The following is a 26,730-nucleotide window of genomic DNA, read 5'->3' on the forward strand; positions in this document are numbered from 1 at the left end:
TTCACCAAATAAAAATAAGTTGTGCGTTTTCCTCAGAAAATACATAAAGGGCTACAAGCTCAAGGCTCTTTTGAAACAGGAGGCCAGAGTTCAGAAGAAACACATGCAAAGTACCCAGTTCTCTCTCACAACACAGAGAGAATGAAAGCACCATTCTATTGAAAGGTCCTCCCCCACCATTCCCTAGAAAAGAAGAAGAGATTGGATTTATACCCCGCCCTTTACTTGGTGTCCAAACCAGCTTACAATCTCCTTTCTCTTCCCCTCCCCACAACAGACACCCTGTGAGGTAGGTGGGGCTGAGAGAGCTCTGAAAGAGAACAGCTCTGAGAGCTCTTGAAAGAACAGCTCTGAGATAACTTGTGACAGACCTCAGGTCACTCAGTAGGTCCATGTGTAGGAGGAGTGAGGACTCAAACCTGGTTCTCTCATATTAGAGTCCACGCACTTAACCACTACACCAAACTGGCTCTCTAGAAAACAGAAAGCTAGGAATGAAGTTTCCAGCCTACCATTAGGCCTGTCAAACTAGCTTTCTAAGTTCAGGGAAACTTGTGCATACACAGGTATATTCCAACATCCTCTTTCTCCAGCTGCATACAAAAGCAGGACAGGAGAACCACCCAGTGGTGCATAGCTCAACTTCAGTCTTGGAAAAACAGGAATGGAGCCAGACTTGACTGGGGCAAATTCAGCACAGGATGCTGTAAAGTGTCATATCTCCTTCGACTGCCAGCTCTGTGATGGGTTCAGCGGGAGGTAAAGGAAAGTGTCGCTGTCCAAGTGGTGCCCCATTCAATGCCAATTTCAGATGGTCCTTTTCGCAGTGGAAGAGTAGCTGGAGAGAAGAAGAGGGGAAAGATGTAGTTAGGTGGGGAGGCATATGCTAAGAAATTACTAATAAGCGGTGTTTATTGGTATACAAAAGAAAGGAAGAGTTAACCAGTCTATGATTCTGCAGGAATAATTAATTCTGCTTTCCTTTCCTACATACAAGGGGCTGAACCATAGCTAGTAGTAGTCAAGCATCTGCTTTGCACTCAGTCTCAGGTTTGATCCCTGGGATCTCCAGTTAAGCAATCTGCTGTTAAACAGTATTCATGGCCAATCAGAGTGAATGTTGTTGAAGGAGAAGCATCTAGGCTGCAATTTATTTAGTTATTTATTTTAGTAGATTTATATTCCACCCTTTCCCACGATGGGCTCAGGGCAGATTACAAACACAATAAAACGGTTAAAAACCCAACAATAAAACAATATGGAAGAGAGGTCCATCAGTGCCTATTAGGCACTGCATATTGTTGGCACTCTCAGTCTGGGGCTCTGTATTCTTGGTGCTTGGGGGGGGGGGCACCAAGAATACAGTGGGAGGGTTTCTAGTGTCCTGGCCCCACTGATGGACCTCCTGATGGCACCTGGTTTTTTTGGCGACTGTGTGACACAAAGTGTGGGACTAGATGGGCCATTGGCCTGATCCAACATGGCTTCTCTTATGTTCTTAAAACAATCAAACAAGCATATCAGGATGAAAATGCAGCATTAAATACAGCATAGGCGGTTCGGGCACACTTTACAGAGAAAAATGTGGATGTCATAATTGTTGGCCTGACATCTAATAATCAAGATGGTAAATCAATAGGTCAATGTAGGGGAGGTCAAGTAGATGGTGTAGCGATAAAACAATAAGACAGCTTTGGATCTCTGTCCTGAATAAAGCCAGTGCCAGCACAGGATAACTCAGCCAAAGACAGGAATCCTAGCTCCATTCACACAACACATCATGCATCAAGCAGCAGCACCTCCCTGTGGCAATCAAAGGCTTTTCTGCATGAGTTTTGCTGTCAGTTCTGGCTATATACTACTTCAGTTTATCACCTGATTTCCACATGCAGTTTTGTGTCTTTCGTTTTCACTTCTCCTCCCCCCCCCCCCCCGTTAAGAACATAAGCGCAGAAGAGAAGCCATGTTGGATCAGGCCAATGGACCATCCAGTCCAACTATCTGTGTCACACAGTGGCCAAAAAAACAGATGCCATCAGGAGGTACATCAGTGGGGCCAGGACACTAGAAGCCCTCCCACTGTTGCCCCTCCCAAGCACCAAGAATACAAAGCATCACTGCCCCAGACAGAGTTCCAGCAATACACTGTGTCTAACAGCCACTGATGGACCTCTGCTCCATATGTTTATTCGATCCCCTCTTGAAGCTGTCTATGCATGCAGCTGCCACCACCTCCTGTGGCAGTGAATTCCATGTGTTAATCACTCTTTGGGCGAAGAAGTACTTCCTTTTATCCATTCTAACCTGACTGCTCAGCGATTTCAATGAATGTCCACAAGTTCTTGTATTGTGAGAAAGGGAGAGAAGTACTTTCTCTACCTTCTCTATCCCAGGCCTAATCTTGTAAACCTCTATCATGTCACCCCTCAGTCAACATTTTTCCAAGCTAAGTTATTCCCTGGTGGTTTCCCCTCCTCCCTTCTGGTTGTTTTGAAACAACCTCTATCCTGATGTTTTTCTGGAAGCCGATCTTGAGTCAGCTTTTTCCTTGTGTGGAATGTTTTTGACAGGATTTTTTGTCCAACCCACCTCCCGCCCAATTTTTAATGATCAGACAGTCATCATTATCATCAAACAATGCAGGCCTGAAGGAAAGTGCTTTCAGTTTTTGTTTTTATTTTTAAATTGCTCTGAAGTATCAATATATCACTGTAGTGTTGCAACAGCTTTCATTATTTTGAAAAAGTAAGTCTCTGTCAAACATGCGGGTTCAATGACGAGTCGAAGTTGATACAAAGACTACATTTATTGATAGACCGATACTTTGGTAACAGGTTCTTGAGAGTAATGCTGACAATACATTGATACAATATTTTTAAGACCTACTTCAAAGGGATTCCAAGGGATGGGGTTGCAGGGTAGCGTTCACACATAAACTATCATAAATGTCTACGTTCCCATAGTGTTATCAGGACTGTGTCCTTGCTTTCCCCAGATGGCTCTCACTCCCTTACAGGAAGGTATGAGAAGGCGCTGATTACTTGGTTTCAGTTCTCACTACTTCTAATTATAAGCCATAAAGCAAGATGGGGGAAGGGAAAAAATAACAAGCTAACAAAGTTGGATCCTCCATGATGCTTCACAGACCAGGTTAGGCAGGACCCTAAAACAATCAATTATCAATGGAATTTTACCATGCTTGACAGTCTCTAGCACCTTCCCACACATAAATGTTTTCCCCTTAATATCCCCATGAGGGAAGAGACTAGAAACTTGGAGGGTTTTTTCAATGACAACTGGGGCTTCAGAGAACCTACTTAAACTATCATTATAACACTACATTGAGATATCAATATTTTAAGGCCTTTTTTAAAAAATAGGGGGGGGTGCAGTTATGCCACCAATGACAACAGTACTCTCCCTTGAAAAAACAGATTATTTAAGCCATGTGCAGAAGAAAATAAATGGACTCTACAACTGTGAAGATGTACAGGGAGGGCAGACATGTGGAAGAGCTGTGCCTTAACCAGTTCCAGTACTTACAGATTGACCATCAAGAAAACCAGAAGTAAGTCAGAATGCAGAAAAGGTCAGAATAAATGTTAACAAAATAAAAGTGCCAATATAAAAAAGTCACCCGTTGGACAGCTATATAAAATTGCAAACAAACAAAAAGACTGAGTAGCAAAGGTATAAGCAACAGAGAGTATAAGAAACTCAGAAAAGCAGCAAGACAAATAGAAAGCAACAGCCAAGAGAAGTGATACCGGACAAGTGAAAACAGCATGCACAGCTGTGCATTCCCCAAGTTTTTAAAAAGGAAAGAAACCAGTGACAGCAGCTGCCCTTGTCCAAAGTGGTTCCTGCTTCAAGTTGACAACCACTTTCGGTGGGGCCAGAGTTCTCCTGGAATTACACCTGCTGGTCTCCAGACTACAGAGATCTGGTCCCCTGGAGAAAAGGGCAGTGCCAGATGGCTGATTTGGTGGAATTGCATCCCTGTGGAGCTCCCTCCCCTCCCCAGCCTCTGCTCCCAAATTTCCAGGCATTTCTTCCCACGTCAGAGCTAGCAAACCTATTCAAACTCCCCACCCAGCAGGGCCCATTTGAGATTCCCCCTCGCTCAGGGTGGACTGTTCTAAAACCATTGTTGCTTCTGCCCTGCTTCATAGACCTTGGTGGGCGGTGGGCAGACAGGAGAGGAAACACATTGATATGAAGAGGGAACACAGATAGGAAGTAGAGTTGTCCGGAGGAAGATCTGGTAAGTGTGTGTGTGAGAGAGGGAGGGGGCAGGGGATTCCCTAGTTTGGAGGCCCTCCCCCCCTTTAGAAAGCGTGGGGGGGGAGGGAAATGTCTACTAGGCACTCTATTATTCCCTATGGAGAACGATTCCCATAGGGAATAATAGGAAATTGATCTGTGGGTATTGGGGGCTCTGGGGGGGGGCTATTTTTTGAGGTAGAGGCACCAAATTTTTAGTATAGCATCTAGTGCCTCTCCTCAAAACACCCCCCAAGTTTCAAAACGATTGGACCAGAGGGTCCAGTTCTATGAGCCCCAAAATATGGTGTCCCTATCTTTAATTATTTCCTATGGAAGAAAGGCATTTTAAAAGGTGTGCTGTCTCTTTAAATGTGATGGCAAGAACTCCCTTGGAGTTCAATTATGCTTGTCACATCCTTGTTCTTGGCTCCACCCCCAATGTCTCCTGGCTGCACCCCCAAAGTCTCCTGGCTCCACCCCCAAAGTCCCCAGATTTTTCTTTAATTGGATTTGGCAACCCTATCTGCCTTGGAAGCTTGCTAGGTAACCTGGGGCCAGTCACAGTCTCAGCCTACTAGGATTGCCAGCACCAGGCTGGGAAATTCCCGGAGATAAGAGAACAGAAGGGAGCTCTGTGGTATATACTGCCATAGAGTCTACCTTCCAAAGCAGCCATTTTCTCCAGGGGAACTGATTGCTGTCGTTTGGTGATTGGTGGGAATGCTGAAAGATCTCCAGGTGGCTGGCAACTCTAAGACCCACTCCACAGGGCTGTTGCCATGAGGATAAAATGGAGGTGAGGAAAATGATGTAAGCAGCATTGGGTCCCCATTAGGAGAAAGGCAGGTATACAGGAAGTGAATGAATAAATGGCCCAGAGTATGGGAATCGCTGCAGAAAAAGAACGAGATCCATTACCTCAAAGTATCGTTGTGGGTGGAAGGGAAAACAGGATACCAATTTCTCCCCAGAGTTTTGCTTTTGGTCTGCAGAGGACTTCCACAACACAGTTTGGTCCCCAAAATAAACACTAAAGCTCAAGATGTCATGAGAGGGGTCCTTCTTCAAGCTGAGGCGGAGCCTAGTTGGGTTACAGGGATAACGGAAACAGAGTCAAACAGTCAGGGTTCATCTAATTACTATAGTCTATTATGACTATTATTTAATTTTTTAAAACAAAATTTGTATACTGTCTTAACTGCCCTAACTGTCAGGGCCACCAAGGCAGCTTACTTGAGAACATGAAGCTGCCTTATGCTGACTCAGGCTGGTGATCCATCAGGGTCAGTATTGCCTACTCAGACTGGCAGCAGCTCTCCAGGGTCTCAGGCTAGGGTTGCCAATCCCCAGGTAGGGGCAGAGGATCCCCTGGTTTGGAGGCCTTCCCCTCACTTCAGGGTCATCAGAAAGCAGGGGGGGGGAGGAGGAGAAAAGGAAATGTCTGCTGGGCACTTCATTATTCCCTATGGAGACTGATTTCCATAGAGTACAATGGAGAATTGATCCGTGGGCATCTGGGGCTCTTAGGGGGGGGCCCTGTTTTTTCAGACAGAGGCACCACATTTTCTGCATAGCATCCAGTGCCTCTCCTCAAAATACCCACCAAGATTCAAAAAGATTGGACCAGGGGATCCAATTCTATGAGCCCTAAAAGAAGATACTCCGATCCTTCATTATTTCCAATGGAGGAAAGGCATTTAAAAGGTGTGCGGTCCCTTTAAATGTGAAGGCCAGAACTCCCTTTGGAGTTCAATTATACTTATCACAATCTTGCTCCTGGCTCCACCCCCAAAGTCTCCTGGCTCCATCCCCGAAGTCCCCAAATATTTCTTAGTTGGACCTGGCAACCCTATCTCAGGCGGAGGCCTTTCATGTCACCTTGTACCTGAACATTTTAACCTGGAGATGCCGGGGACTGAACTTGGGACCTTCTGCATGCCAAGCCAAGGCTCTTCACTGAACCACAGCCCTTCCCCATTTAACATAAAACATTACAAACAGGTACTATAAATATAACTCAAACCAAAACTAAAACACATATTAAAAGCACATAAAGCAGTAACTGAAACAAAAGGCAGGAAGGAGGGGTCATTGAGGGAATTACAAATGAAACTGTCTTCATCTGCACCGACAGAATAGGACAGATGAACACACTGTTTTATCTCATGCTTTCAGTGTTCATACAATGGTTGCAGTTCTTACTACAGGCTAGCGTAGTTGTTCATTGTTCACAGAGTAGGAAGGGACCTCCAAGGTCATCTAGTCCAACCCCCTGCACAGTGCAGGAACTTCACAAATACCTCTCCCACACACGTACATCCCAGTAACCCCTGCTCCGTGCCCAGAAGATGGCAAAAAAAAAACAAAAAAGCCACCAGGATCCCTGGCCAAACTGGCCTGGAGAAAACTTGATGCCTGACTGCAAAGAATTTACCCAAGTGTGTAGACTGCACAAGGACCACAAAGAAGATGAAAGGGTCACCAGAATTAAGTACTGATGCAACCCTTCCTGCCCTCCTTCTCATGATCTGCTTAAATTCACAGAATCAGCATTGGTGTCAGATGGCCATCTAGCCTTTGCTTAAAGGCCTCCAAGGAAGGAGAGCCCACCACCTCCTGAGGAAGCCTGTTCCACTGAGGAACTGCTCGAATGGTCAGGAAGTTCTTCCTAATGTTGAACCGGAAACTCTTTTGAATTAATTTCAACACGTTGTTTCTGGTCATACCTTCTGGGGCAACAGAAAACAACTCCGCATCATCCACTATATGACAGCCCTTCAAGTACTTGAAGATAGTGATCATATCACCTCTCAGTCATCTCTCGTCTGGCTAAACATACCCAACTCCTTCAACTTTTCTTCATAGGACTTGGTCTCTAGACTCCTCACCCAATGTTCCCTCTAAGCTGCAAAGCCTTGTGAGCAAAAATTCTACTTTGTGAGCTACTGATATTAAAGTTGTGAGCTACTGCATAAATTATTGTGCTCTGGGGTCATCCTTCCTGAGCCAAGACAAAAATGTGTGAGCTGGAGGCTAAAAATCTGTGAGCTAGCTCACGCCAACTCAGCTTAGAAGGAACACTGCCCTCACCATATTTGTTGCCTTCCTCTGAATATATTCCAGCTTGTCTAAATCCTCCTTGAATTGTGGTGCCCAAAACTGAACACAATACTCTAGGTGAGGTCTTACCAGAGCAGAGTAAAGCAATACCATCACTTCACGTGATCTGGACACTATACTTCCGTTGATATAGCCCAAAATTACATTTGCCTTCTTAGCTACTGCATCACACATATTGCAGACGAGAGGCTGAGACTTCCTAGGTGGTTTCCCCCAAGAGATCTAAACCAGAGACGTCTGATCATGCCGGGGCCCAAACCTGTAGTCCAAGATTGCCAGCCCCTGGATGGAATTTGGCAATCTTCCAGAATTACAGTTGATCTCAAGACTACAGAGATCAGTTCCCCTGTAGAACAGGTCCATCAGTGGCTACTAGCCATGGTGACTAAAGGGAAACTTCATATTTTGAGGCAGTCAGCCTTTGAATCCCACAGCAAGGAGGCAACATCAGAGGAGGGTCTCTATACCTATGGTTGGTTGTCCAGAGTAACAGGTTGGCCACTGTGTGAGACAGAAGGCTGGACTAGATGCTGGACTGGTCTGATCGAGCAGGGCTCTTCTTATGATCTTGATTTCTCAACCTGGAGTTGGTGGCTTAGCCTCATGCATACAAAGCTAACGTTATACCACTGAGCCCACAAGAACGGTTTCATGAGAAGTGATGCAAAATTTCCTTCACAAGAAACCACTGAGGTGCAGAAAATAGATCATATGCAAATATGCATGCAACTCCTCGGAAAACAAGAAATTTTTAACAGAGAAAGGAGGGTGGGGAGAGAAATAAATAGACTTCAGATGCTTTTCTAGATAACAGTTTATGTTTCAGTGCTGAAACTGTAGCTGTAGGTCACATGAACATTTGAGGCTGCCTTATACTGAATTAGGTCTTTTGTCCACCAGGGTATGTCTTTTCTGAGACTGGCAAAGGCTCTCCAGGGTCTTAGTTGAAGGTCTTTCATAAACCATGATCTGGTCCTTTAAAAACTGGAGACACTGAGAACTGAACGTGGGACCTTGTGCATGCTAAGCAGGTGCTTTACCACTGAGCCACAGCCTTTCTCCAAAACCTCTACACCTGGACTGAGATGAAAAGATGTGGTGGGATGATTTGCACAACCGAGACTATTAGTACGGGGGGTAAAAAAAAATGGCCAGAAGCAAACCACATTAGTGAGACATACTCTCCAGTTTAATTTCAATGGCATGGAAACATGCACACACAAAAAAATCTTCTCCAGCAGTCCTTTCCAGACACTACATCCAGACTTACCAGGAGCTACCTAACTTCAAAAATCATCCTGGTGTGCATGGTTACCACGATGCCTGAAAAGGAACAGCGCATGGCTTCAGGATGTGTGGCCTGAATGAATAGTTCTGAGTTCTGATTGATGCATGCTGAAGCTGTCCAGTCATGCTGTCCAGGCAAAACGCATGTGTTGCCTAGGGTTGCCAGCCTCCACCTGGAGCTCTCCTGCTATTGTAATTGATGTTCAGATTATCAAGTTTTCCCCGGGAGAAAATGGCTGCTTTGGAGGGTGGGCTCTATAGTGTTACACCCTGCTGAGGTCCCCTCCCCAAACCCCACCATCCACAGATCCATCCTCCAAATCTCCAGGTACTTCCCAGCTAAGAGCTGGCAACTCTAATGGTGCCCCTGTTGAGATGAACATGAGAACATAAGAGAAGCCATTTTGGATCAGGCCAGTGGCCCATCCAGTCCAATACTCTGTGTCACACAGTGGCCAAAAACCAGGTGCCATCAGGAGGTCCATCAGTGGGGCCAGGACACTAGAAGGCCTCCCACTGTGCCCCCCCCCAAGCACCAAGAATACAGAGCATCACTGCCCCAGACAGAGAGTTCCAACAATACGCTGTGGCTAATAGCCACTGATGACCTCTACTCCATAAGTTTATCTAATCCCCTCTTGAAGCTGGCTATGCTTGTAGCCTCCACCATCTCTTGTGGCAGTGAATTCCACATGTTAATCACCCTTTGGGTGAAGAAGTACTTCCTTTCATCCATTCTAACCCAACTGCTCAGCAATTTCACTGAGTGTTCATGAGTTCTTGTATTGTGAGAAAGGGAGAAAAATACTTCTTTCTCAACCTTGTAAACCTCTTATCATGTCACCCCTGAGTCGACGTTTCTCCAAGCTAAAGAGCCCCAAGCATTTTAACCTTTCTTCATAGGGAAAGTGTTCCAGCCCTTTAATCATTCTAGTTGCCCTTTTCTGGACTTTTTCCAATGCGAATGGCATGGACTATCCCTATTGGCACCATCACTGGTAGCACATCTCCTGATAAAGTGTTGCCATGGGGATATTACTTCTGTAAAGGACCTAAGTGCCAGCACTCAATTAGCTTACCCCAAGTCAGAAATGAAGTAAGGTCATTTGCTCCCTAACACTCTCATGGCCAGCAGGGTTAGAAACACACTATTTTCTCCAAGGACACTATGCAGGAAAATGAAGAGGAGAAAGATCCAGGACGAACAGAAGGAAATACTAATTTACACAGAGAGTGATTAAAATGTGGAATTTGCTGCCAGAGGATGTAGTGATGGCCACAGGCACAGACAGCTTTTAAATGGGATTAGATAGATTAATCGAAGGCAGGTCCATCAGTGGCTACTAACCACAATGACTGAGGACCTCCACATTCAGAGACAGTCAGTGTCTGAATCCCAGAGCCAGGAGGCAACATCTGGGGAAGGCCGTGGCCTCAATTCCATTGTTTGCCTTCCAGAGGAGAAGGTGTGCACTGTGTGAGACAGGATGCTGGACTAGATGGCCCGCTGATCTGCTCCAGCAGGGCTCTTCTTATGTTCTTATGCAGGCCTCAGCCTCTGTGCCCTGTTGTTGGTCGTCCAGAGGAACTGGTTGGCCAGTGCGTGAGACAGGATGCTGGACTAGATGGCCCACTGGTCTGATCCAGCAGGACTCTTCTTATGTTCTTACCCAGAGCTCCACTGCAAACAAGCTATAACAAAGTAAACCATCTTAAGTAAACTACCATGTCCGAATCATTTGCTACTAGTGACGCAATTGCCCCAAGGATCATTAAAAAGAGAGAGAGAGAGTGAACAAAAAGTGGAAAGGAAGCGAACTTACTCTTTTGGATCCTGATGCACCAGCCCTCGCACTGTGATCACATCTCCGGGCTTGAGGGTGTGGGGGAGCAGGCGGGTCAGAGGAACAATCTGAAGGCAAAACAGGAGGAGGAGGAGAATTAGCAGCAGCATTAACTGCAGCTGGTGGAGAAAAAGTGAACAAACGTTATTTAGACTCACCAGACTAGGGTTGTTTAGATGCAGATGCTGCAGGAAGAGCAGGGCAAGAAAGAAAATGGTGGGATTAAAATCACTGTCTTGGAAAGGGGAAAGACTGGTGTTGGGGCAGATGGAGGGGTTCAGACTCTGAGGCAGGCTTTAAACCAAGAGGTGCCCTCCCCCATTAACCAATATGCTAGGGATGAGCATCTTTCCCCACCCCATTCTGACCCTTGGGTGATTTGATTCTCCACAATTTGGGGAGAAATTCAAGAGGAGGAGGAGGAGTAGTTTTGGAAGCATCCCTATACTCACCGGGGCCATAGGGTATCCTGTTCGGCTGGAATCAAAGGGCTGCCAAGTAGAAAGAGAATACTACAGATCAAGGGCCTGCAAGAATCAACAAAGATCTAGCTGTGTTAATTTCACCATTGTTCAGGGCTGAGAAATACATACCACACCCTCTCCTTCAAGTTCTCCTGATATATCAGTGCTGCCAACCCCCCAGGTAGTACCTGGAAAACTCCAGAAACTACAGCTGATCTCCAAATAACAAAGATCAGACTACAGATCTCCAGATTATAAGGATCAGTTCCCCTGGAGAAAATGGCTGCTTTGAAGGGCTGACTCTATGGCATAATATGCAACTGTGATGGACGGCAATTTTATATCTGTGTTGTATAAACATATATAGGTCAATTCTTCACAGGGTCAGAGAGCTTTGAGTGACAGGTTGTTCTAAGCGATCTGATTGGTTGGCATCAGCTGAGCAGAAAGAGACTTTATAGTTGAACGTTGAGGAGATTTCATTTTAAATTCAGTCCTGACTGAAAGCAGTTTAACACAGACAGGAGAACTAGAGAAAGTTGGCAAGGATGAGTGGGTAGTTAGATGAAGTCTTCCATTCAGGCCAAAGAAAGGAGATAGATCTTCTAGAGAGAGAAGAAACTTCCCCAACTAGTCAAACAGGGAGTTAGCTCTGAAGAGTGCAGAGATCCCCAGCCTGGTGTGGATCCCCAGCCTACAAACTGCCTTTGGCGATCTTAAGAGTCAGTTAAAAACTCAAGATGAGTACTAGTGTTTTGAGATAAGGAAACTGAGTATTGGAAAGAGTGTCCCAGCCTTCTGAAAGCCAAAAGGGTCAGAGAGAAATCAAAGTATACTGAAGTGCTTGGGAAAACACTCCAACAAAAGTCTCTCCAACATTCTGACCAATTTCCCACTCACCTTACGCTGCTTTGACGCTCCTCTTCTCAGCAGGGCTTCCGTCTGATTTCACACTATCTGCCCCAGGGCTGCAACCAGTGTCAGCTTTTTCGCACAGCAAACAGAAACCTCTGCTGCGTGAAAAAGACAACTCTAGTTGCAGCCCCGGGGCAGATAGTGTGAAATCGGATGGAAGCCCCGCTGAGAAGAGGAGCATCAGAGCGGCGCAAGGTGAGTGGGATATTGGTCACGGTTTTTAAGCAACTGAATGGCTTAAGAAACTCTCAGCCAGAAATTTAAGAACTAAAGTATGTGCATGTACTGGTTTTACCTCAGAGTTATTTATATTGAGTTACCTCGGAAATTTTACTCCTGATTCACCTGACCTTCCCCCTCTAAGTTGAACAAAATATTTTGTTAATTTGGAATACAAAGACATCTAGAGTGCCATTAAAGTTAAAGGGGGCTCCCGGTTCTTCCCTCAGGTTCCTGGGCTGAGCAAACAGCCCAAGCATTATATTTTGACAAGGTGAAACAGCAGAGTTCTTCAGGAAAGAACTCACATTACTAGGGTGTTTCAGTTAGACATGTTAAGAAAAATGGAGGGAAAGTCTTGCCTCTGAGGCAGGGAAGTTGGGTGGAGGCATCATGCCAACCAAGGTCCCTCCTGCCTCTAAATTCCATCCTCCAAAGGCTCCACCACCAAGTATCCTGGAATTTCCCAACCCAGAGCTGGCAACTCTACTTATATTAGATATTCATCCTATTGATTACACTAATTTATGTGTAATCTGCCTTGAGCAAGAAAGTAAATAAAATTTCAAATGCCATTGGCAGAAGCTCATTTTCACGGCTTCAGATTGCACATAATTAGCTTTTCAAGCCTGCCTGGTGCCTGCTTTCCTTTTCCTTTAGGCACCAGGCCAAAACTCATTTTCCCCTAGGCCTTTAATTAGGGTTTTAAAAATAATTCCTACAAGTTTCTAATGGTCTGCTTTTGATAGCTTTTATGCTGTTAAATCCAATGGCTTGTTTTTACATCATATTGTTCTTAATTGTAAGCTGCCTCAAGCGGGACTCTGAAGAGGCAGCATAAAAATACCCTAAATTAATATACCTCACAGCAGTGAGTTCCACAAGTGAATTACTACAAGAAAAAAAATCTTCTGAAACTAGGGCTGTTAACCTCCAGCAGGTGGCTTACAAATGATCTCCAGTTGGAGAAAATGGCTGCTTTGGAAGGTGGAATTATAGAATCATAGAGTTGGAAGGGACCTCCTAGGTCATCTAGTCCAACCCCCTGTACAATGCAGGAAACTCACAAATACCTCCCCCTAAATTCACAGGCTCTTCATTGCTATAGAAATATGCCTCTGATAGAACTACCTCTTACCCTTATTTTAAAACGCACAGGGACTTGGAAGAAACTTTTTAAAAGAAATCTTATCTAGTACCTCCATACTCTTTCTGGAGGATCTAGGCAGAGGTGGAATTCTAGCATATCAGGCATATATGGACTCTATGGCATTATACTCTGCTGAAGACCCTCCCCTCCCCAAACCCCACCCTCCTCAGGCTCCACCCCCAAAATCTCCAGCTTTTGCCCAATCTAGAGATGGCGATCCTAGGCTGAACCTAATGCCAAAATAGCCAAACCAGAACTCTGAATGTATTGCTCTTATTACAGGCAAATTTATAAGCCACTTTACACAGTTTTTAAAACCGCAGAGCTTTTAAACTGCTTTGATTCATGAGAAAAGCAGAAGATAAAACGTATATTGTTAGTAAATTAAATAATCGTACATTGCTGGCCAGGAAAGCGATGGTTTTCACAAAGATGCCACCAGAGACTCCCAGAGTGTTTATCAGGGCCAGTGGCATGTTGAAGCGATACTGGAGGAAGTGAAGGCTGTTCACGCTCACCTATGGAAGGAGACAGAAGTAATTTGGGATGTGATAAAAGCCCAAAAGCAAGAGTGAGGCAGCCCTGGGGGGGGGGGGGGGCAGCTCAACCTCAGACCCTGGGTCAGAGCTGAACTACCTCTTACCCTTATTTTAAAAGGCACAGGGACCCTGGAAGAAACTTTAAAAAAGAAATCCTATCATCTAGTACCTCCATACTCTTCCTGGAGGATCTAGGCAGGGGTGGAATTCTAGCATATTAGGCATATCTGCATATTAGGCCACACGCTCCTGATGTAGCCAATCATCCAAGAGCTTACAAAAAAGAGCCTTCTAAGCTCTTGGAGGATTGGCTACATCAGGGGTGTGTGTGCCCTAATATGTACAGGAGCTCCTGCTAGAATTCACCCCTGGATCTAGGGCTCTACATTGTAGTCCAACCAGGACCTGCAGCATTACCCATAACATCAGCTTGCCCTGCAAACATCAGTCTTCCCTAGCTCAGGATAGTTTGAGCCCATCAGGTCTTGAAAGCTAAACAGGGTCATCTTAATCTAATCCAGTTTTCCTTATGTTTTCTAAATTCAAATTTAAGAGACAGGGAGATAAAATTCATTCTTATCTGCCGCTTTTGGCAACTGGAACCCATGCCGTTTTTCTATGTTCTGTCCTAATAGTAGCCTCTTGTCTGGAGTATGGGTCATGCATCAAAACAATAAAATGCTGTGGCATACCCATTTCTTTTAAAACCAGTCATAGCTTTTTATGATCCCCACACAGCCCAGAGTTTTGCTGTAATCCATGAAACTGATTTTCTTCTGAAACTCCCTTGTTTGCTTCCAGCAACCAACGTAAATTTACAATATGATCTCCAGTGCCTCTTCTTTTTCTGAATCCAGCATGAACATCTAGCGTTTCTTGTTCCATGTACGGTAACAGTCTTTGCTGTAAGATACTGAGCATCTTTTTACTTGCGTGAGAAATTATTGCAGTGGTTCAATAGTTGCTGCATTCTTTGACATGTTCTTTTTTGGAACTGGAATGTAAATTGAGCTTTCCCTGTCTGTGGACCATTGCTTTGTTCTTCCACATTTGTTGACACCATCTTGTTACGATTTTGATGGACTCCCATTTCAGTGGATTGAAAAAGCTCTAGTGATATCCCATCCAATGTTCCCTCTAAGCTACAGAGTCTTGTGAGCAAAAATTCTACTTTGTGAGCTACTGGCATTAAAGTTGTGAGCTGCTGCATAAATTAGTGTGCTCTGGGGTCATCCTTCCTGAGCTAAGACAAAACTGTGTGAGCTGGAGGCTAAAAATCTGTGAGCTAGCTCACACGAACTCAGTTTAGCGGGAGCACTGATCCCATCCACTCCTGGTGATTTGTTTCTCCCAATTACTCTCAGCGCAGCCTTCACTTAACTTTCTAAAACTGTTGGTGGTTCTTCAAAAGATTCTTCTTTGAAGGAACCTGTCATCCTTTCATCTCTTTTGTACAGTTCTTTGGTGTATTGTTCCCATCTCTTCTTTATTTTGTCCTGTTCAGTTGATGTATTTCTGTGTGGATCTTTCAGCATGTCTAACCATGCTTTAAATTTCCCTTTGATTTCTTGGATCCCGTGGAACAGAACTCCTGGGACGATCTTTCTCTTTTGTTCTCTATTTTTTTACCCTGGTTATTATAGTAGTTCTCTTTGTGAGTACTTGGGTGAAGATCATCTGCAGTTGCAACCTTTACAAAAACAAGTCTGATTGTGAAACAAGACTGTGACCATTAGGGGGAGCCATTTTATGCTACCTACCCAGACATCCTACACTGGCTTCTGAAGGAGAGAATCCACCCATGGGGTTATGTAGGGTTTGAAAGGGAAACAGCACACGTGTGTTATGTGTCCATGTATCTTGCTAGCTAGAATCTGATAAATAAAAAACTGCTAGGAGACACCATAAATTTAAACAACCAGACAGTGTAATGTAGAGGTCAGTGGTGTTCTGACCAAGCTTGCACATAGAATTTCAAATAAAGAAGGGCATGTAGCAAAAAGATATTAACAGAAGACAGTTCAAAAACAGTCTTTCCAATCACAAAGGAGTAACAATATTCCAGTGTTTAGTTTATAGAACTAACAGAAGCCCTTCCAAAGACATCTGTTCTAGATAACAAGAAGTTTCATCTGTCCTTTTTCAGTTTGGAGGCTTATTTATCACAGGAACCAAATCTTTACAAAACATTCATAGAAGACCAACAAGGTTCAAAACATATCTGTTAGATTTCCAGGAGAACCTGGAAATCTAACAGGAATGTTTTGAGCCTTGTTGGTCTCTTGAATAATTCAGTTTTGTACAATTTGTGTTGGGTTTTAAGGACTATGCTGTTTGTGCAGTTTGGTGTAGTGGTTAAGTGTGTGGACTCTTATCTGGGAGAACCGGGTTTGATTCCCCACTCCTCCACTTGCAGCTGCTGGAATGGCCTTGGGTCAGCCATAGCGATCGCAGGAATTGTCCTTGAAAGGGCAGCTGCTGTGAGAGCCCTCTCAGCCCCATCCACCTTACAGGGTGTCTGTTGTGGGAGGAAAAGATATAGGAGATTGTAAGCCACTCTGAGTCTCTGATTCAGAGAGAAGGGCAGGGTATAAATCTGCAGTCTTCTTCTTCTTCTTCCCTCAGACTTCAGAGGGGGACAATTGACAGGCCAGGACACTGATCACCCTTTCCTTTCTACTGGTCGGATGCTATCCTTTTGATGTGTAGATTGCTACTCTCAGAGAATCTTGCTTCCTTCTGGCTTGATACCTTCTCTTTACACCAGTGTTTCCCAACCTTTTCGATGTAGCGGTACCCTTGACCTCGCTCTTCATATCTCACCGTACCCTTGAGGAAAATACCTATTTTTTAAAAAATTGATTTACTTTCTCGTTCTGTGGGAGACATAATAGTTTAATGCTGTTAAGTTTCTGTTTATTCATTAATTAACAATGTGAAAATGAATGTAATTTAAACTAATTAAATTAAGACAGAACAGTGTGATATTAAAGCATTTAGTTTTACTTTAATTTAGTTTTAGTTTAATGGTGCTGTGTTCAGATACAAAATAAAAAAACTAATATAGTTTCTTTACAAAATAACATGGAAAAGCAATCTTGTTACTAATGCATGTTCTACTACTGTTTTATAAATGTAAAATTTAAACTGAAACGAGAGTTTTATGTTGTCACAACATTTTTAATGCGATACTTGAGCTTGCTTATTTTTGCATGGTTGTTTTATTCTTGGTCTAATTTTGGATAAACACACACAAAGTTGTTGTTGATGATGATATTGGATTTATATCCCGCCCTCCACTCCAAATCTCAGAGTCTCAGAGCAGCTCACAATCTCCTTTATCTTCCTCCCCCACAACAGACACACTGTGAGGCGGTTAGGGCTGAGAGGGCTCTCACAGCAGCTGCCCTTTCAAGGACAACCTCTGTAAGGTCTATGGTTAACCCAAGGCCATTCCAGCAGCTGCAAATGGAGGAGTGGGAAAACAAACCCGGTTCTCCCAGATAAGATTCCACGCACTTAACCATTACACCAAACTGGCTCTCAGATCATTAGTTCAGATCATTAAAAGTAAACAGGAGCTGAGGAGGTGACCTGCCTGAGAGAGTTGTGTTGCAGCTTAGTTTGACTCGTGGGAGGATCTGGTGAACCTAGTCCTAATCCTATTACGCTGTGTATTAGATGTCTCCCCCATTTATTGATTGCACTGATTTTTGTACTTCAGTGAGGAAGGTGGACAGTAAACAAACAAATAAAATAAAATTCTTGGTCCTCATTGAGACCTTTCCCCCAACCCTTGGTTTGGCAGGGCTGGCATGATAGGAAGCAAGTGTGAGACTCACCTTCATGTATTCTTGCTCAAAGAGGAACAGAAGCTGGAAAGAGTCCCCTCTTTTCAAAGGCAGGTTAAGAAACTTTGTCTCTTCCATCCAGCGGCCGTTGCTTAGAGCGTTGCAAATGACATGAGGCTGTGGATGGAACCGGGGATTAAAGTGGATGGCGATATTGGCCCGTGGGCTCAGGCTGCAGCCAGTCTGAAAGTCAACCTGGAACCTGGAACAAAGGCAGGGGGTAGAAAAAGTGTCTTGGATGTGCTCTGGCCACACTCTGGCTTCATTCAGCTCCAGAATCACTGGTCAGTGGAAACAGGGCCTTATCAGTGCTGGCACCCATATTTTGGAATAACATCACTAGACATGGCTGTCAAGAGTATGCTTCGGTTTCTTTTAGGAACCAGTTAAAATGTTTTTATTCATGTAAGCTTTTTGTGGTGTTTGACTGCTGTTGTTAGACCTTGTTATTCATTACTCCAATGTATTACAATTAAAAAATGAGTTTTTAAGTGATTTGTCTTTATTTATCTACAATAGCGGCATATAACTTTTCCACAAAAATCTATCAAAAGCAGTTTATAGAAAAGAAAAATATAACAACTATAAATAACATAAGCAAACAACAACAACCAAAAGGCAGCGGAAAAAATTAACCAGAGGACTACAAATAACCCAAAGAAAGAAGCTTGAACACCAAAAGAGAACTGTCTTCATCCAGTTCAGGCAGGGGGAAGGGGGCTGTAGAGATTATGCTGAGCAAACTTCCTTTGGGACTAAGTTTAATTATCGGGCGGCCCTTCCTCTGATAGCTATTTGCCTAAAGCAGGGTCTTAGAAGATGACTGTTAAGTAAGTTCACATGGGATGAAGTTGTCCTTCAGTTGTCTGGATTTTGATGCACCTTTTAGAAAGCCATGGAAGTGCAAACATGTTTTAATGAATCAGTTGCAACTCCTTGCAAAGCCACAATTCCTGGCATTCTTTGGGGAGAACCGGGGGAGTAAAACAAGAAAGAAACCAGTTTCAAAGTGGTTCACATGTGTAGAGTGTAGATGCTGCAGAGAAGCTCTACAATACTGGATCACGTCAGATTTGGATGCAGCCCCGCCTAATTCTGGATTGTGTATTCATCTCTGCAAGTGTTGTTAGATTTCAAGGTTGTCATCAAAATACCTAGGAAAGGAGGGCAGGGGTGTCAGAAGACTTGGCAACATGGAAAGTAACCTTCAGGCCCTGCTTCTGGGCTTCCTAGAAACATCTGGCTGATCATGGCAAGGAAAGAGGGAGCTGATGGCCTTCAGGAACCAGCAGGGCTGTTAAGAGGTAGAAAGGGGAAAGAGATATGTTTTCCCATCTTTCGGCATCCACATCTGGATGAAGCAAGGATTTCAGTCCCCATCAGAGGTTGTGCATTAATAGGAATAGTATTTGAACTGTATGTTAGGGCCTACCAAAAAAAAGGTAAAGGTATTCCCCTGTGCAAGCAACAGTCGTTTCTGACTCTGGGGTGACGTCGCATCACAACGTTTTCATGGCAGACTTTTTACAAGGTGGTTTGCCATTGCCTTCCCCAGTCATCTACATTTCCCGCCCCCGCCCCCGCCAGCAAGCTGGGTACTCATTTTACCGACCTCATAAGGATGAAAGGCTGAGTCAACCTTGAGCTGGCAGCCTGAACCCAGCTTCCACCAGGATTGAGCTCAGGTCATGAGCAGAGAATTCAGACTGCAGTACTGCAGCTTTACCACTCTGCGCCACGGGGCTCATAGGGTTTACCAACAATTGCTATTTTAGCCATGATAGCCTCCAGGTACAAAGGACCAGACAAGTAATTACAATGATAATTGATCGAGAGCTGGTAAGAGGTTGCCAGCTGGCTCTTGCTACAAGCAGACTGACAGACAAGAAGAAAGTGGATGGATGTTCTGAAAGGGCAAGATAGTTGTGTGGATATTTATGGGAGGAATCCCTTCCCATCTGTCTCTTTGCAATAACTTACCTTGCTGCTTCCATTAGGACTGTGCCCTGCAGCAGAACCATTCTCCCAGGAACCAGGCTGCCAAAAATGGTGGTGATATAGGGAAGGACCTGAAACAGAACCGACACCACTTGGATTAATGGTCTAGGGCCTGCCTATATGGCCGAGGGTCTGCCTATCTACAGGACCGCCTTTCTCCATATGTTCCCCAGAGAGCACTGCGTTCAGTGACACAAAACCTACTATCTATCCCCTGACCAAGGGAGGCCAGACTGTGATCTACATGGGCTAGGACCTTCTCAGTGGCAGCACCAACAATGTGGAACGCCCTCTCAGAGGCCATAAGGGCCCTGCGGGACCTCTCCCAAATCCGCAGGGCCTGTAAAATTGAACTATTTTGACAGGCCTTTAATACTTAAATGAGAGAGGACTGCCAACCTACACTGCTGAGCAACATTGCCTATAGGATCAGTGTCAGAAAAAAGAAAGTTATGATCCCGCCTATACTGAAGTTTGGAGCAGCACCATGAAATTGTATTTTAATTGTTGTTTTATTGTTTAAATTGTAATCTTAAATTGTTTTTAAATTGACTGTTAGTCGCCCTGAGTCTGCTTGCGGAGAGGCCGGGATAGAAAACTAACTAACTAACTAACTAACTAACTAACTAACTAACTAACTAACGTAGTTCAAAAGCTGAATACTGCACGAGAGGGAGGGCCATGAAGGTTCTCAACCTTTTTAAAATTCATAATTTATTTTATCATGCATTTTATTAACTGATTTTTAATAGACTGAGATTTTTTGGATACTAAACAGATTTGTACAAAGAAAATACAGAAAAGGAAAAGTAATTATATATAATAAACAAAAAACAAAATCAAAGAGAACTGTTTCTTCCACCCCCCCTTCATTATGTTAGAAGGTTTTTGGAATACTGTCTATTGGTACAATAAAAATTACTTCTGTTGAGATACATTTATATTTGACATTTCAAATTACATAAATACCCTGTTTCTTAAATAATTTATTAGTTTCACCATTGTTGCAGTGTCTACTCATTACAGCATACTCGCTATTACTTTTTGCAAACAGGTAATATAACCTGTAGGGAATATAACCTGTATAATATAACAGAAAAACAGAAAGGAAAGTAATGATATCTCATATAATAGAAAGTAGGAAATATTTCTCCCTAACATGCTCTTCGTTGCACAATATTTTTAAAACATTGTGTAATAGAGTGAAAGTAACTTTGATTGGAATAAATTTATATTCAGATTTATATTCAGCATTTTACACTTACGACTCATTTCGTTCTGCTTCTTTATTGCAATACACTTGTATATAGACTGAGATAGAATAATAGAATCATAGAATTGGAAGGGGCCATACAGACCATCTAGTCCAACTCCCTGCTCCATGCAGGATCAACCTAAAGCAGGGGTGTCAAATTCATTTGTTATGAGGGCCGGATTTGACATAAATGAGACCTTGTTGGGCCAGGCCATGTGTACAAAAAATGTACTGCCAGGTAGCGGACATATACACTTTATAAAGGGCACAAATACACAATTAAAGATTTTTTTAACTTAAAATAAAACATGCTTAAAATATTAGCATGCTTGCAATATTTTGTTTTACAGTCTCTGATAAATGTCACCTCTTGCTATGAATTATTGCATCAAAAACTGCAGACAATGTCTGTGCTGTACCAGTCTTGAATATGTGCTGTTCAGGTGTAAGTTGCAAACCTACTTTTGATTCATTGACATTCATTGCAGACATTTCATGGTCAATGCTTTGAGCCTAAGACCCAGAGGAACATGAAGCAGCTGGGCATTGTGAGCTTTTGTACAGAAGTTGCTTCACATACTAGTCAAGAACATGTGAAGGCACCATGGCACAGACTGAGGGCTATGTGCTTGTATACAAAATTATCATTTTCCCCAGAAAAATGACTACAACTTAAAAAAAAAATACAGCTTCCCCCCAAAAAACAACTACAAGAACAGAGAGACAGCCATGTACAGTGGTCAGTGTCAGGCTACTGTCTGGGATTCTAAATTCTAAAGTCTAAATTCAAAAGTCTAAATTCTAAAGTCTAAATTCAAGACCCCCAATCAAAGGAAAATGTGAAAGAAAAATTAAGGAAAATTTGCTGGGTAAGCTTGGGGTGGGACACACTCTCAGCCTAATGCTGATATTTCTCTTCTAAATTGTCCACATGCTTTCCTATTGAGAAAGACTGGAGGCCATGAGTACAGTGAAAAAGAGGAGGGGAACCCAGTTACAAGCCCAACAAAACTCTCTCTCTCTCTGTAGCAAGGCAAAATGTTAATACCTTCACTAAAACGTTGCTAATCTTAAAAACACCTCTTTGTAGTTCTCCTGATGGTGGGGACTGGCAAAGGAAACTCTGGCTCTTTCTTTCCTTCCCCCGGAGCATGAGGAGGGGGAGGAGCCTCAGGAAGAGAGGCTTGTCTCAGTAGCTCTGCAGAGTGATTAATTGAGCCTGGCAAACTTAATCACCCAGCAGAGCTATAGAGCCAAGTTCCCTCATTGGCTGAGGCTGCTCCTCCCTCCTCCTTCCTTGGGGAACCAGGAGGGAAGAGAGGGAAAGGCTGATTTGCTGCTCTGGCTTATCTGGGAAGAAACACAAATGGCGACCAAAAAAAGCAGGCAAGGGAAAATGAAGCAGCCCAAAGGCAGTTGCTGCAGGGCCTGATAGGAGCCCTCTGTTGGCCTGATCTGGCCTGTGGGCCGTATTTGGGCCTAAAGTATCTCTGACAAATAATCATCTAGCTGCATTTTGAAGACCGCCAATGAAGGAGAATCTCACCACCTTCCTAGGCATCTGGTTCCACCTCTGAACTACTCTGACCATAATTTTTTTCCCCTAATATCCAGCCGGTACTTTTCTGCTTGTAATTTGAGCCCACTGCTTCGGGTCCTATCTTTGGCTGCCAAACGGAACAGCTCCTTGCCCTCCTCTAAATCACAGATTCAAATATTTAAAGAGAGCAATCATGTTCCCCATCAATCTCTTCACTGGTGTTTGCGTGTGTGCATATTTCTTTCCCTGAGACAGAGGGCCATAGGGTTAACAAACAAGGAGCTCACTTTTATTTATATAACAGTGAAGAAGTAGAGATCCAAAGGTTTGGCTTCTATTGAACTTCTGAACTGTCCCCCATTGCAGTCTCTTGGATTTTGTACTACAAATTGACTCTTTTTAGTCAGCTACCTTAAAGCTGATCTTCACCTCAGCTTATTCAAGTAGGCATCTTCTTTATCCCTCTCAACTCCCAAGTTGCTAACTCCCAGTTGTTCTCTTAACTGCCATTTCCCATCAGCTAAATCTGGACACATTGGTGGCCATGAACAGTTTATCACTAAACCATGAAGCACTGCCCATTTTTGCATATCTTAGCTGCAGCTGGAGACGCAGGAGCAAATCAGGCTGAGGTTACCATCACTCCACTATAGAAATCTTCGCTGATTCACCTCTCCTAATATGTGACTCAGGGTATGATCTGAAAGCACATGATACAACTACAAGGAGGTGAGGCAAAACAGTCTGTCCTGTGTCCATGGAAGAAAGAAGGGAGTTCTACCATGGAAGAAAGAAGGAAGGAAGAAAGAAAGGACCCAAAGGGTCATCTAGTCCAACCCCTGGTACAATGCAGAAAATTTACAGCTACCTCCCTGCCTCTAATTCCCCCAGCGACCTCTACTTCATGCCCAGAGGAAGGCAAAAAACCTCCAGGATCCCTGGGCTGATCAGACGTGGAGGAATATTCCTTCCTGACCCCATTACCCTGGGCATATCAAAAGAAAGCGGAGCACTAGCTCATCCCTTCCTGCCCTCACTAGGATTGCCAGGTCCCCTCTGGCTGCTGGCAGCAGATGGTGGGGGTGGGGTTTCCAGTTCTAAGTTGGGAAACTCCTGGAGATTTGGGGGAGGAGCCTGGGAAGGACATGGACCTCAGTGGGATACAATACCATAGAGCATAACCTCCAAAGCAGCCATTTTCTGCAGGGGAACTGATCTCTAGTCTAGAGATGAGCTGCAATTCTGGAGGATCCCCAGGTCCCACCTGGAGGCTGGCATCCTTAGCCCTCCCTCTCATGATTTGTGTAAGTTCACAGAATCAACATTGCAGTCAGATGGCCATCTAGTCTCTGCTTAAAAACCTACAAAGAAAGACAGCCTAGCTCCTCTAGAGAAGACTTTTCCACTGAGGAACTCCTTTGTCAGTCAGGAAGTTCTTCCTAACGTTTAGCCGAAAACTGTTTTGATTTAATTGAAGTTCAGCAGTGCTTCCTATCTGCACGAATGTGCTGCACAGCAGGGATGCCAGTCTCCTGATGGTGGTGTTTGTGTGTGTGTGTGGGGGGGGGGGGTGTCCCCTGCTTTTGGGCCCCACTTCCACCAATGGCCAGTGGGGGAGGAATTGCCTTCCAAACAAGGAAGAATGATGGAAATTGACATGAAATATCTGGAGATCAGGTTGCCCCGAGGGGAAGGGGAGGCAGCTGTGGATCAAAAGCGCCTGTACAGCAACTGGTGGGGAAATCGATTGCTTGAGCCAGCTCAAACAGAAGCCTGGGGGCAGAGCAACTGCTAGTGAGGAATCAGTCTATCTGTTCAAAATCTTCCAGCTCTGACCAGGTCCAGGGCTGTATTCTAGAACAGCATCAGTAAAGGACATGGATAAAGCCAGGACACCTTCCTGCTACTCTGGATTTTTATTTTTATTTTTGACATCTGTCCCATGCTGGCTGTTTGCATGCTTTTCTTCGGTATATTTTTTCCAAAATCCACTCCTACCCTTCCTTCCAAGGAGGTCAAGGAAGCTGACATTGTTCCCCCTGCCCCCATTTTGCCCTCACAACAGCCCTGTGAGGTGGGGTAGGCTGAGAGAGTGGCCAGAGGGGCCCACCAAGTTTTTGGCAGAGTGGAGATTTGAACTGGGATCTTCCAGATCTGAATCTGATGCTCTTATTCCATGGAGCAGATTTGCCTCACTGGGAGATGCAGCAGCAGCATTCGAGGAGAGCCCAGAACTTCTGGGAGCAGGGAGCTGGTGCACTCCTCAGTTTCTGGCAGGACTTCTTTGGAAGCAAAACACCTGTATGGTCAAGAGAATCAATGGGTGAGCCTGCAACCACCTTTGGAATTTTGACATAGTATGATAGGTGCTGCCACAAAATGGCTGCCGCCAGAGATGGAGTCAGTAACAAAATGGCTGCCTCTGCAGCTTACCTTCAGTCACACAGTGAAGAAGATCTTTGTGCTGTGGTGGCAGCTGCTGCCAAAGCAACATTTAAAAAAACCTGCACCGCCAATCAGATCCCCAATGGCCAGTCAGAAGCCTTGCTGTGCAAAAGCCCCACTTGGCCTTGCCAGCTTTCTGAAAATACTGAACGGACACCAGAAAAAGTATCAGCAGACATCATGGCGCCAACAGGCACCATCTTAGGGAGCCCCAGGTTTGTCTTCTGTAGACCTTGCCATTTCAGCGGAAAAGGATGAAGGAGCTCTATCCCAGTGAAGCAAAAAGATTGTTCTTTACTGCCCTCAGATAACGGAGAAAAGGTTGAATTGCTAAAAAATCAAACAGAACTCTTTCCCAAAGGCAAATATATCATGAGGAAATCTTGGGAGTCAGGCTAAAAGCAAACTTGGGACAGAATGCTTCGGTAGCGACCTTCGTCTAACCAGTTAGTCAATTTCTCTCAATGGCATTAGCTAACACCATTGAGAGAAAGTGACTGACTGCATTTGCATTAACTTGAGCATTGGTTCCAGATAATACAGAATAATTGGTCAGATGAAGGCCGCTACTGAAACATGCGGTGTTTAACCTAGGAAGCGCATTATCATTATACAACAACATCACTATCCTTTACAGAGAGACTTTTCAGCACCTTCAGGAGTGCTTTATTACACCGAAGACTATATTCCTTCTTTTGTGGACTCTTGCATTACTATTGTGGATTGCTGAGTCTATGATTGTTCTATGAATTTCTATTGGAAGCTTATGTATTAATTCTTGTATTATTATCCTGAGATATTCATGAATAGTAAATGAATTAATTGCACCACGTAATTGCTATAGAGTCACTAGTGTGATATTTTTGAACACGGTTTTCTCCAGGACTTCAGCCTCCAGGTGGTGGCTGGAGATCACCTGGGATTACACCTTATCTCCAGGCAACAAGGATCAGCTCCGCTGGAGAAAATGGCCACTTTGGAAGGTGGATTCTATATTATACCCCACTGAAATCCCTCCCTTCCCCCAAACTCCATCCTCTTTAGGCTCCACTACCAAAATCTCTAAGTTTTTCCCAACCCAAAGCTGGCAATTCTGTGTATTTGTGTTTAAGCACAGCTCACGAGAAAAGTGTGTACAAGAACTTCAGAAGGGCAACCTATTGGCCGTTGCTCTGGGAGGAGTCCAGGAAGCAAACTGCAGTGACAAAAACTACACTCTAATATGAGGAAACTGTAATGGATTTGCTCAGGTGGCGTCTGATGTCAAGTTGCTGGTCCTTCCCATGATCACCAAAAATGTTCAGGAAGGATCTGATCACTCGGCAGCACAAAATTATTTTGGTTGCTGTACAAATCTCTCTGTTTGTCAGTCGTCCTGCTGTATGGAAACGTTCAGGTCAAACTGCGTGTGTGCATTGGGAATCCTATTCCGTGCAATCCAAAATGAACTGCCAACCCCTCCCCCCACAACAAACAGTGGAGTCCAGTTTTTAAACCACAAACATCAGAAACTGCCAGGAAATGTGGTCAGAGATTTGATAAAATGCTTTTCAATACGGGAAAAGTAAGATCTGGAAATGATAAGAATCTTGGGATGATAAGAAGTTGTAAAATGTTTTCGAGTTAGATTACATGGTTCTCTAAGGTGAAACTGGAGGTAAGGTTCTCACAGTGTTTTCTTTGTTTTCTGCAGCTGCACAATTTTACGTAGAAGCTGACTCTCTGCTCCCCCGTGAACACTATTAAATCCAGAGCGCAGCCTTCACAGATTGAGGGTTCGTTAAAAGGCCGTTTGTCTTTGAAATGAGGTATAAAATGGAATTTTTGGCTTCATGAA

The 26,730-nt window shown here is 44.1% G+C and overlaps 1 protein-coding gene across 2 annotated transcripts in view; it reads right to left on the minus strand.

Annotated features, from left to right (window-relative positions):
* Nucleotides 1–206: 206 nt before the first annotated feature.
* The window catches only part of LGALS12 (galectin 12), a 403,592-nt gene continuing 377,068 nt past the window's right edge, over nt 207–26,730 (minus strand). For both annotated transcript variants that reach the window (XM_060253998.1, XM_060253990.1), the window contains 8 exons: nt 19,636–19,724; nt 17,647–17,857; nt 13,664–13,783; nt 10,970–11,008; nt 10,676–10,702; nt 10,497–10,585; nt 5,185–5,347; nt 207–838 (listed from right to left, as the gene is read on the minus strand). In XM_060253998.1, coding sequence (XP_060109981.1) covers nt 692–838; nt 5,185–5,347; nt 10,497–10,585; nt 10,676–10,702; nt 10,970–11,008; nt 13,664–13,783; nt 17,647–17,857; nt 19,636–19,724 — 885 coding nt within the window. In that variant the 3' untranslated portion in view covers nt 207–691. The remainder of the gene's footprint in view (nt 839–5,184; nt 5,348–10,496; nt 10,586–10,675; nt 10,703–10,969; nt 11,009–13,663; nt 13,784–17,646; nt 17,858–19,635; nt 19,725–26,730) is intronic.

The sequence above is a fragment of the Heteronotia binoei genome, chromosome 1, assembly GCF_032191835.1.
Source record: "Heteronotia binoei isolate CCM8104 ecotype False Entrance Well chromosome 1, APGP_CSIRO_Hbin_v1, whole genome shotgun sequence".
Taxonomy (NCBI): domain Eukaryota; kingdom Metazoa; phylum Chordata; class Lepidosauria; order Squamata; family Gekkonidae; genus Heteronotia; species Heteronotia binoei.